This window comes from Acomys minous (genome assembly GCF_964271855.1).
Source record: "Acomys minous genome assembly, chromosome: 5".
Classification (NCBI taxonomy): Eukaryota; Metazoa; Chordata; class Mammalia; order Rodentia; family Muridae; genus Acomys; species Acomys minous.
The window spans coordinates 120,083,542-120,096,197 of record NC_140494.1 but is presented as its reverse complement, the minus strand read 5'-3'; the positions used below and the strand labels follow the sequence as shown (position 1 = coordinate 120,096,197).

At 43.9% G+C, this 12,656-nt stretch overlaps 1 protein-coding gene across 2 annotated transcripts in view; it reads right to left on the bottom strand.

Annotated features, from left to right (window-relative positions):
• Nucleotides 1-12,656, bottom strand: part of UACA (uveal autoantigen with coiled-coil domains and ankyrin repeats) — an 87,157-nt gene that overhangs the window by 24,679 nt on the left and 49,822 nt on the right. For both annotated transcript variants that reach the window (XM_084782530.1, XM_084782531.1), the window contains exons 2-7: nt 10,752-10,885; nt 5,073-5,161; nt 2,126-2,190; nt 1,290-1,347; nt 243-313; nt 39-145 (exon numbers count right to left, since the gene is read on the bottom strand). In XM_084782530.1, the coding sequence (XP_084638656.1) occupies nt 39-145; nt 243-313; nt 1,290-1,347; nt 2,126-2,190; nt 5,073-5,161; nt 10,752-10,885 (524 nt within the window). The remainder of the gene's footprint in view (nt 1-38; nt 146-242; nt 314-1,289; nt 1,348-2,125; nt 2,191-5,072; nt 5,162-10,751; nt 10,886-12,656) is intronic.

Genomic DNA, 12,656 nt, shown 5'->3' with positions numbered 1-12,656 from the left:
CAGCTGCTACAAGGAACCACCTGAAAAGAATTACCTACCTGTTCTGTTTGTCTCTCGAATTGACATCTGCCCCTCTGTCTATCAGCAATTGACAAATAGTCGGCCTGCACATCTGGGTCGCCAAAATCAGCGGCGTCCGTCCATCCTAAGCAACGAAGAAAACAAACTGATGTTAAGGCAGAGAGTCTTCCAGAATGTGTATGTTACAATGCACGAGTTGAAATGAGAACAAACCAACTTACTATATCTTTGGCATTCACGGAGGCCCCGTGGTCACAAAGCAGCTGGATACTAGAAGGACAGTCTGCCATCGCTTTGAGAAACAAGGGGACAATCATAAACGGTGAACCTCTGCAGACATGTGGCGCATTCCTAGGTTCAAGTAAGGCAACCTAAATCCCTCCCTTTTCAAACTACCAAAGTCCACACCCCTCACTCCCAGCTTAGCAAGGCAAACATCCACTTTGTATCTTAAAATGGATCATCAAAGAGGATCTCTGTATGTTGTACAATTTGTCATTTGCTTTGCAAACAATATCGTGCTGCATACAAATGAGATAAAAAGGCAATGAACGAGAAATTAAAATATCATACAAGTACCAAAAATGGAAAAAGAAACTGAAATTAAGCTATATAAAAAACAAACAAACAAAAAACCGGAAAGGATAGAGAGATAAGATAGCTCAGTGGTTAAGACCATTTGTTGCTGCTCTTCAGGCTGTGGAGCCCTCCTCCGGCCTCCATAGGTACCTACACACACACACACACACACACACACACACACACACACACACCATGCTCAGCGCTCCTGGCCAACAGAAATATGCATTATTCCTGCTCACATCTTCCCTATCTACCATACTGACCAACCTGCAAATATTGGCTGACTGAATTTTTTTCAAGATTTAATTTTTATTTTACTTTCAATTATAGGAAGAGGTAGAGGACTATGTATGTCCATGCAGTCCCCACAAAGGCCAGAAGAGGGCAACAGATTGCCTAGAGCTCTTGTTACAGGGGGTTGGTTGTAAGCCACCTAACACAAGTCATTGAGAATTAAACTCAGGGCCTCTGCATGAACAGCAAACACCCTTAATTGCTGAACCATCTCACCAGCCCCTGAACGAATCTTCTTCACCTGCAATTAGTACGTTTCAATATTCAGCATACAAATTTGCTAAAACTTTTTCTCCACAATATCCAGATGAATTAATGTTAAACCCTTAAAATTACTTTCAGGTACCCTATGTTTTCAGAAAGCGTTGAGTCCGGGAGGGAACGTATCTCACCTGCATCGTGAAGGGCAGTTCGTCCTTGAAAGTCCGCATGCTCAGTGGGGCAGTTGTACTGTTAAAAGAGAGTGATGCGATGATGTAGGAGGGCTTTGTTTTAATATGCGAGATGCATGCGCAATTGAACAGCTGTTATTTAATCTTAAAATATTCCACTTATCAAAGAAAGTAAAGACATCCAGACAATCCACTAAATATTTTGACGTGAAACAAATAAAATAATGCCGCATAACTGTGAACTGAGCAGTACTTCACCCAACAGGAAACATATGCCCATTACAATAGTGCAGAGAATTGAAAAGATGTTATTGTTTGGTTTGCTTTGGTTTTTTTTGTTTTTTGGGTTTTTTTCCCCAGCAAGAGGTAAAGTGAACTATTGAACCAGGAGAACAGCGCAGGGCTGAATACTTTGGCAAAAGCCTGCACACAGCCACGTGGCTAGCACAGTCCTGCAGCTGCCTGTTAAAAATTCAAGATGCTAATATCATGTTGTATAAAGTCATCTGTGTGGAGACCCAGAAACACCTAAGCCTTGTGCTATGCTCTCTCTCTCGGGCCATGTTCTAGGCAACAGAAAACTCTGGTTCCCAGCTAACATCAACAGGAAGGTCAAGTCTTTATTGTTTATTTTTAATACACTGAGTTATGTGACTCACTTCCCTCACATTTTTGTCCCTTATTGTTCACATTCCTTCACAAAGGATGAAAAACTGACCAGCTAAGTGAACGGTTAGGACTGGCCTGCCACTCCTTGATCTCAGACTCCAAATACACCAAGAGCACGCTCAAGCTTTACAAACTCACACTGAGGCGAGTGTGCCCATCACATGTACCTGAAGAAGTTTTTGCAGGCACAGCGCGTGTCCATACTTAGCCGCCAGGTGAAGCGCATTCCTCCCTACAAAAGCAAACATTTCAAGTCTGTGAGAAGGATTATTTTCTTCCTACAGGAATTTTCATAGAAATACACCATTTTCTTCCCAGTTGGTTGACAGGATATTTAATTTGTAAGCGGGCTGTCAGTTCCTAAGATGTTTGACATTTTAGTAATGGACTACACGCACCCCCAACATTCTGAAGGCAGCAAGAAAAATGAATCCTGCAAGTTCATAAAAGGGAGGAAATGTGTCCTCACGTGCCACCCAACCTCCATCACCAAGAGCAGTGCCTGAGACACAGTTACACAAGGAAAGAGAGAGGTAGGAAGAGGAGGGGGCTGCAGATGCCTCAGTGGCTAAGAGCACTGGCTGCTCTGGCAGAGGTCCTGGGTTCAATTCCCAGCACCCACATGGTGACTCCGACCACCTGTAATTCCCATCCCAGGGGATCTGACACTTTCTTCTGGCCTCCCCATGACATACAGTCATAAATGCAGGCAAAATGCCAATCTACATAAAATAAAAAACAAATACATTTTTTAAGGCAAGAAAGTGAATACAGAAAGGAAAAGAAACCTCTACATTTCTGGCTAGCTAGTGAAGGTACAAAGAATGGAGGACGCTAAGAAATTGATGCCTCGGGCTGGAGAGATGGCTCAGAGGTTAAGAGCACTGCCTGTTCTTCCAGAGGTTCTGAGTTCAATCCCCAGCAACCATATGGTACCTCACAGCCATCTATAATGACATCTGGTGCCCTCTTCTGGCATGCAAGTGTATATGCAGACAGAGCATTGTATACCTAATAATAAATAAATAAATCTTTTTTAAAAGATTAAAAAATAAATTAAAAAAAGGAATTGATGTCTCAAGATAATTTTCTCTCATTTGTAAGCTTCAGCTAAGTTTCAGTGTTGCTTAAGAAACTATGGCTCTGAAAACCAACTTGTTCAAATATAACTAATTTAAATGTATGAGTTTCTTTAAAGATTAAAAATGTTCTTACATGTATTTATATTTATATGAGGAGGGGCATGTACAGGTAATGTTGTGAGTGTGGATGTCAGAGGACACTTGAGGGAGTTGGTTGTCTCCTTTTGGGGGTCCTGGGACACTGAACCACAAGTGTTTTACACATCTCAAGGGCCCCAAAATGTGTGCTATCAAGGAAATGCCCAAGAAGCTGGGGAGGGGAGGCTGTGGGTGTGAGAGGTCGGGAAGGGAGGCTGTGGGTGTGAGAGGGGGGAGGGAAGGCTATGGGTGTGAGAGGGGGGAGGGAAGGCTGTGAGTGTGAGAGGGGGGAGGGAAGGCTGTGGGTGTGAGAGGGGGGAGGGAAGGCTGTGGGTGTGAGAGGTGGGGAGGGGAGGCTGTGGATGTGAGAGAGCCTGAAGAAGATAAACTTGCAAAGAAAAGAACCTCTCCTCTCTGTCTGTCTGTCTCTCTCTCTCTCTCTCTCTCTCTTTCTCTCTCTCTCTCTCTCTCTCTCATCGTTAACTTATCTGTGAATGGAGGTGCCCATGCGACATAGCAAATGTCAGAGGACAACTAGAGGAGTCAGTTGTCTCTTTCCACCATGTGGTCCATGTGGGGATCAAAGTCATCAAGCACCTGTGTCCACTGAGCTGTCTTGTCCCACCTGGGCCTCCTTACTCATGCACCTCACTCGGATGGTGAAGGGTTAGGGTTTCACTCGGCTACAGCAGCATCCGATCTATAACGCTCTGTAGTTCGCTTCAAAATCACAACTATCTTAATGTGACGCTTAGTTCCACATGCACATTGGCTGGGAAAGAAATCACATCCTGATTACCTTGGACTGACAAATACACTGACAGCTTGGTGACAAATACACTGACAGCTTGGGCTGTCAATGTGCATACAGTTTTATATGCGTTTAAGTCAGCTGTGTGCTTCCCCAGGTCTGATCAGCGGGTTCTAACACAAAACATGGGTGCCCAGATCTGTGAGCAGGTCCAGATACAGCACAGCCAACGGAACCCACACACCTCTAGTTGGCCGGACAGGACTGTTTCACATTTCAGTTCAGGAGATGTACCTCAGAGGGCTGGCAAGAAGGCTCAGTGGGTAGAGGCCCTTGCTACCCAGCCTGATGGTACAAGCTCCGTCCTCAGGATGCACATGGTAGAAAGGGACAATCAATTCCTGCTTTTTCACTCTGCTCTCCACATGCATGTGAGTGCATGAGCCATGTGAGTGCTAACTTGCACATGGACGTGGGTGTGCATACACACACACACACACACACACACACACACACACACAAACTAAAAAATATAAAAGTAAGTCCGAGAAAACTAACTTGTCCTAGTTAGTTAAAGTCTAGTGCTCTCATTGAAGGAAAACCAACAGCTGGGTTCAAACACTTGCATATTTTCCTTGAGTGTGCAAACTTAAAGAGACAGAGGTAAGTAAGAAACGAGGGGAAAAATAATAAGATTCCAACTGTCTATAAGAACAATTTGTGGCTGGACATGGTGGTGCACGCCTTTAATCTCAGCACTCAGGAGGCTGAGGCAGGCGGATCTCTGTGAGTTCCAGGCCAGCCTGGCCTACAAAGTGAGTCCAGGACAGCCAAGGCCCCCACAGATACTGAACTCAACATGGTGCACATATATACAGCCAGGCACATAATACATACATGTAAAATAAATCTAGAAATAAATGGTAGGTAAACAAATAAACTACAACATAAACTTAGCGATTTTGCTTCTTAAGTTATATTCAGGTCTGTGAGAAGTGGCTGAGGGTATACTTACTGGTAGAGTGCTTGCCCAACATATGAAAGGACCTGGGTTCAATCTTTAGCAAGAAAGAAAAGAAAGAGGGAGGGAGAGAGGAGATAATAATGAGTGGGCAACGCAACGCCCTCATGGAGGAAGCATACCTGCACTGTCCTTGACAGTAATATCAACTCCATGTGTAAGGATGGCGTTCAGACACTCCAGATTCCCTTCGGAGGCCACAACATGAAAGCTAAGTGAAAAAGAACATCTGTTAGGCCATGGAAACTAACAAAGCAATGTCATTGTTCATGGAGCTAGAGATGGCTCAGTGGTTAAGAGCAGTGGTTGCTCTTCCAGAGGACCTGGGTTCAATTCCTAGCACCCATATAGTAGCTCACAGCCATTTGTAACTCCAGTCCCAGGGGATCCAACACCCTCTTCTGGCCTCCTTGAGCACAAGGCAAGCACGTGGCGCATAGACACACAAGCATGTAAAACACCTGCACACATTTAAAAAGATGTTGTACCTACATCGTTCCTCATTTAGCATAAACGCATGCGCACACACCCAGTGTTACAAAGCCTTTGCTTTGATAGAGTAACTTTACAAATAGAACATTTTTATGTCCCAGACCTGAAATGCTTAAAAGTCTGATTCCCAAAACTAGGCAAGGCATTCTAGAAAGATCTCATTAGTGTGAGACATGTGCCACCATGCCTGGCTTAGTATAAAATATTTTAATATTAAACAGCTTTAATAAGAATGTATTAATTGGGCACAGTGGCGCATGCCTGAATCCCAGCACTCTGGGAGGTAGAGGCAGGAGGATCTCTGTTAGTCTGAGGCCAATCTGGTCTATAAAGAGAGTCCAGGACAGCCAAGGCTACACAGAGAAACCTTGTCTTGAAAAACAAAACAAAAAAGAGAAAATGTCATTATATAATATCTTTAGCCCTGTAATTTATTCTTTTTCTACCAAAACCCCTGATGCTTGGAATTGAATAAATGCACCCTAGATGAATTTTTCCTTCTGTCCTGTTTTGGGGTGTGTGTGTGTGTGTGTGTGTGTGTGTTTAAGAATGTGTGAGTGCATGTGGAAACCCAAGACTGACATTGGGAGTCTTCCTTGATCAGGCTCCGTCTTATTTAACGAGGCAAGGTCTCTCATTTGAGGCCAGGACTTGCTGATAACGATGTTCTGACCTGACAAGCTAGCCTGCCCAGGGACCAACCGTCTCCACTCTCTGAGCTATAATAGTTCAGGATACGATAGGCAAGCTGCCACACACAGCCCGCATTGCCATAATTTCAGGGATGAGAATTCTGGTGTTTGGGTGGCAAGTGTTCACTCATTAAGCCACTTTCTCAGCACCCACAGTGGAACATTTCTATAAGGCTATTTTGTTTGATTTAAAATATACTGAAACTGACTCCCCTCACCTCCCGGGGGGAAAAAAAAAAAAGAAGCAAAGTTACAGATGAGGGTTAAGACCAAAGCAGATCAGAAACTTTCTTCAGAATTATGAACCTAACCCATGCTTTCTCCCTCCACAGGGGCAAACATCAACACTGAACTCTTCCCCCCCTCCCTGCCCCCTCACCATGTGATTGAAGTTTCACAGAAGCTCTGTTGACCAAGCTCCCTAGCAAGGTAAGCCGAGCCTGCTTAAGATGCTAACTTTGGTGCTGGAGAGAGGAGACCACAGTTAAGAGTACTGGCTGCTCTTCCAGAAGGTTCCTAATATCCTCGTCAGTCCCCTCACCACACCCAGCGGCCCCGCCCCTCCTCCTGCTCTCCACAGGCTCCCGTCTGCAGGTGTGCACACACACGCATAAAATGAAACCTGTCCTTAAAGAGGGACGCTAACTCTAAGCATCTAAGCACTTGGAGCATCAGCTGACAGGTGCCCCATTCTCTCTTTCCGCATCTAGTAGTTTACTAACCAACCAACACCTACAAGCTTCTTGTGTGTGCGCTAAGAACTGGTCCTGACTAGAACTCACCCAAATCCAACCCATGTATAGACGGGCATTGTGGGTAAAGGGGGGGGGAGGTCCTAGACAAGACAAGAAGACACCTCGCTGAAGACATCAGGAGGACATCAGCATACAAGACCCTCCTTTGGGCTTACTCTCAGCAGGAGACTCTTTCTCTGGCCACAACAGGAGTTCATATTCCTGGAGGCCCATGCCTGCCTTCACCAGTTTCTGTTGAAGTAACATTTTTATACCATGTAAGTCCAATACTGATTCTCTTTGTGGCCTGTAGTTCTCTTCCCACTCAACTGCAAACTCAATAAAAGTAAAGTTAATATGTCTGTTTACTTTCTGTTCTATCCCCAGACACAAGTATCAAAAGTTACTCTCAAAGGTCTGAATAAGTAAAATGCCAAGAAACAAAAATCCACAATAGCTTGCAAGCTCGTTCCCAGGTATCAGGCCATCACGTTACTCTAGTAATCCTATGACAGAGAAGATGCAAACTAGAGACCAAGCCCTGTAAGGACAGCAGAGCTGCACTTAAAGTAGACCGAGAAGAAGAGGTGGTCTTATGAGACAAATCCATTCTCCATTTTGAGAGGACGAATAGATTTGGGCTATGGGCATCATTCACTCTCCTGAGACATGGAAGCAGTCAATCAGACCCAGAGCACCTCCCCACACCAGGGGACATAACCTCCTAAGACCGCAGCATAAGTGCCAGTTCAGGGTCGTTTGTTTTCACTCCTCAGCTCACAAACTTTGAAAGACTGTGGTCTTCAAAGTAGCCCAACACGACACAGACAGTACACGAGAGGGCAGGGGCCCAGCTAATCCATGAGCACTGCCTCGGCTGCTGAGCTATAAATAACGCAGGCGTGTGTGAGGAAGAAGACATGTCAATCATGGAAACATATGTACAGGGCTATACATGACATATGAGGAAGCGCTTTATAGAAATACTCCTTTGCAACCAAGAGAACCTCTTCTTTTAAAATATATGTAGTATATGTATGTATGTGTTTCTTTATATGTATCTATGTCTTTGTATGTTTGTATGACTTTGCGTGTGTCTGGGTGTGTCTTCATGTATCTGTGTATGTGTGTGTATGTGTGTGTGTGTCTCTATGTCTCTGTGCATGTCTGTGTGTGTATATGTGTATATCTGTCTGTATATATTTGTATGTATATGCCTGGGTGTCTGTCTATATTTAGGTCTCTGTGTGTGTATGTCTGTTTGTGTATGTCAAAATGTACATATTTGTCTGTATGTCTGTGTGTATATCTGTGTGTCTGCCTGTATGTAGTGTATATCTCTGTGTGTGTATCTTTGTGTATGTGTGTGTGTCTATCTGTGTATATGTCTGTATGTGTGTGTGTGCCTATGTATGTGTACACTCATATATTTGAGGATGTCTGGAGGCCAAGAGGATGTTGGATCCCCTGGAGCTGGAGTGACAGGCAACTGTGAGCTGCCTGACATGAGTAGTCTGGACCACTAAGTTTGCTTTCTATCTACCACCACCACCACCACCATCATGCCCTGTCCTTCTAGAAGCAAAATGAGTTCAAGAATACTTGTTGATTCTTTTCTTAAAAGAATTTCAAAACCTGTGGTCTAGAGAGATGGCTCTGTGGTTAAGAGCACCGACTGCTCTAAAGAAGACCCATGTTCGATTACCAGCACCTATATGGTTGCCCACCACTATCTGTACCACCAGTTCCAGGGGATCCAATGCATTTTTCTGGTCTCTGTGAGTTCCTATATGCTTCTGATATGCATGCATACATACATACACACACACTCACACACACACACACACTCGGATGTATGTACACATACACACACACACAAGATAAATCTTTTCAAAAATAAAAATACAAAATTGAAAACAAAATATTTTCAAAATAAAATTCTTTAAAATTTTCAAAATTGCCAGGTGGTGGTAGGGGCGCACACCTGTAATCCCAGCACTCAGGAGGCAGAGGCAGGCAGATCTCTGTGAGTTCAAGGCCAGCCTGGTCTACAAAGCAGAGTCCAGGACAGCCAAGGCTACACAGCGTAACCTTGTCTTGAAAAAAAAAATTCAAAATTGAGCCAGACAATAGTGGCACATTCCTTTAATCTCAGCACTTGAGAGGTAGATTTCTATGACTTTGAAGCCAACCCAATCTACAGAGCAAGTTCCAGGATAGTCAGGGCTACAAAGAAAAGCCCTATCTCAAAAAAAACGAAACAAAAATTCAAAATTGAAATTAAAAATTTTCAAATTAAAATTGTTTTACTACTAGAGATAATACAGAAGATACATTTACAGCACACACACACACACACACTAAAGCTAACTAAATACAAAATGCTTTCATTAAGAAAGAACATGTAGCTCATACATTTAAACAAAAAGGGGAACATTTGGCCCTGGAGTCCCAGGAGGAAGGCTACCTCCTACAAAGAAAACCTGACAGACCAACAGGACTCACCGGGTCAGCAAATGATGCTGATTCTGTATGGCTCAGTTGGCACAGACAGCGCCATAACTGAACCTTTGACCCAAGAGAGCCCACCAGATACCCAAGCAGCTGCCCGTCCCAAACACAAAAGAAATAAGGGGGGGGGGGGGAGACATAGGACTTACTGCTCAACATCTTAGCACTGGGGAAAGAAGCGAGCAGAAAGACAGCTCACTTACAGAGATTGTTTTTACCATCTGTACCAGGAGCCACATCAAACAGCATAAAGTTTGTAAAAAAAAAAAAAAAAAGAAAGAAAGAAAAAGAAAAGAAAAATAGGAGAGGACTAAAAATAATTTATTTCCTGTACTTTAAAAGTGCACACCTTTTAGTCCCAGCACTTGGGAGGCAGAGGCAGGAGGGTGTCCATGAGTTTGAGGTCATCTTGGTGAAGTCAGCTAAGGCTACATGGAGAGACCTATCTCGGTGAAAACCAACCAACCAACCAGAATGCTTCTGGATAAAACTGAAAGACTGGGAAGCCAACAGTTTCAAGCTTTATTGCTATTAAAATTGAATTTGTAGTCATACTTTGCTCTATTGAAATAGTAAACATTCCAAAGTCAAGATCTACATCAAACATTAGTGATTAAACTCCTAATACTTCTATATTTAGCATCTGGCTTTCAATTATAAGATTGGGGGGAGGGGGAATTCCCCTGCAAGGCTAAGACAGGGAGTTTAGGAAATGGGACTTTTCACCTCTGGTGCTGGAGTCTTAACGGAATCAAGATCTGCCCTTTCACCCAGCTGCCTCCCATGCTCAACAAGAAAGGAAATGCTGCAGACCTAGCACGGGAGGGGAAGAGACTCTTGCCTCAGAGGCATACAGCAAGATGGGAGTCGGTTCGCACAAACATGGAGGGTGGGCTCCCTCACTGGGTCTCCCTAAGGCACACTAGGTACCCCACTCTCCTCTCTGCTCTGCTCGGTCTTGTTGAAACTAATGGTCTAAATTAAAAAGTCAAACAAATTGAGGCTCGGAGGAAAGGCCACTGTCCTTTACAGAATGGGGCACATCCCAGCTGCAGGATGCCTGAGGTCAGAACAAGCTGTTTAAGTCCTACAGACTTTTCCCTACTTCTTCCACTTGCCTGCTTCAAAGATCAAATACGATAAGGACTGGAGAAAAGTTGCCAATGAAGATACCCCAAATAGCACAGGCTGGGCTTTACTGAGGCAGCTGGACACGGGACAGTACTGAATGACAACACTCGCTGGTGTGTCTAAAGTAGTCATTGTAAACAGCTCTGGGTCAGCCGTTTAAAGTCACAACGGGGACAGTCACAGTTCACAGGTGGTGGGTCCCAAGGCTCCACCTTGACCTCTGTGACAAGGGCATACTCACACTGATCTGCCTTCCACATCTAGCTTGTCTGGATGGACGCCCTTTTTGGCAAGGATGGAGGATACTTTCTCCACATCCCCCCTTTCAGCAGCCTTCAGCAGCCGGTCATCGTATTTATTCCACTCTGTTGAGTGCTACAAAAAAAATAGAAAGAAAGAAAGAAAGGAGAAAGGAGACATGGCATGATGTGTTAGTCGGCTCTCCTTCAGAAGGAAGGGAAAGAAAAGGGGGAAGGCTCTGTCTACCAGTTTTCAGATGCATCCCAAATTCCTTTCCCTCTGCCTTGCTCACTTCACCAGAATAGCAGATTGTTTGTTTGTTTGTTTGTTTGTTTGTTTACTAACTTATTGGAGACAGGGTCTCTCTACATAGTCCTGCTGGCCTAGAACTCGTTACATAGACCAGGCTGGCTTCAAACTCACGGGGATCCACCTGTTTCTGCCTCTGGAGTGCTGGGATTAAAGGCATGTAAATCTTTCCCAAATCATGACCATGCGAAGTCTATTTACCTTAAACTTATGAGAAAATGTGTGTTTTGTATGTTCAGTGTCCTGTCAGCTGTCTTTGGGACAAAGAAAAGTAATTAATAATTACTGAACACCCACCCCAAGCCAGGCACAACACCTCAAGCCACCCAGAGAACTAGAACCCTGACAAGCCTTAGGAGAGAGAGGGTCGAGCTCCCAGCATCACATGACGAGTGGTAGAGCTTGACTCTGACAGCTCCCTGTCCCCCAGGGACTCATACGTTCACAGCTGTCTCTGGTTACTATCTCTGAGCACCCTTAGGAGCAGTGGGACTCTCTAACACTTGTGATGCCTCCTATTTCAAAGGTGTCATTAGAAACACAACTATACACACACAATACTCAATAGAATAAGGGATCATACCTGCACAGTAGGATAAAAAGAAACTTTTATGCAGAAAAGAAAACTAAAGAAGAAAGACTCTTAAGTCCTATCTGTTGGTTTGTTTGTTGTTTAAGAAAAGGGTCGCCCTATAGAGCCCATGCTGGCCTCAAACTGGGGCTACTCTCTTGCCTCAGTTTCCCAACGCATGCACCACCACTGCCAGCAGATTTTGTTTGTTTTGCAGGAACAGTACAAATAAACTTAAAGGGGAGGTGAAGAGAATTTCAAAACCAGAAGAAGCAGCACACAATATATATTTTAATTACATCAAGGTTACATTGGCTTTGCTCTGAGATCACACCATGAGGCTAATAACTTGGCTCTTTCCTCAGTACATAGATGTGCCAGATAATGGGTTGAAAATATAAATATCTGGGACTGGAGAGGTGGCGCAGTGGTTAAGAGCACTGGCTGCTCTTCCAGAGGACCTAGGTTCAACTCCCAGCGACCACATAGCAGCTCACAACTGTCCAGTACCAGGGAATCCAACATCCTCATATAGACACAAATGTAGGCAAAATACCAATGTGCATAAATTACTAAAAAAAGGAAAATTTTTAGGTATATAAGATTTAATCTTGTAAGGTATCACCTTGAGACTAGCGAGATGGCTCAGACACCAAGTCTGACAACCTGACTTTAGTCCCCATGTCCCACAGGCGGAAGGAGAGGACCACCCCCTACAAGTTGTCCTATGTCCTCAGTAGGAGAGCCATGACACTCTGACATGTGTACACATAAAGCTTTTTAAAGTGTAATAAAATATTACTGCTAAATTCCATCACTGCTAAATAAAATCAGTGTGATTTCTGTCACTCTACAAGATCTAAGCATTTCACATAATTGGCAAAGTCAATCAATCCTTTGTCCACAAAACCCTCTAAATGTTGAAGAAGAAGAAGGAGAAGGAGAAGGAGAAGGAGAAGGAGGAGAAGGAGAAGAAGAAGAAGAAGAAGAAGAAGAAGAAGAAGAAGAAGAAGAAGAAGAAGAAGA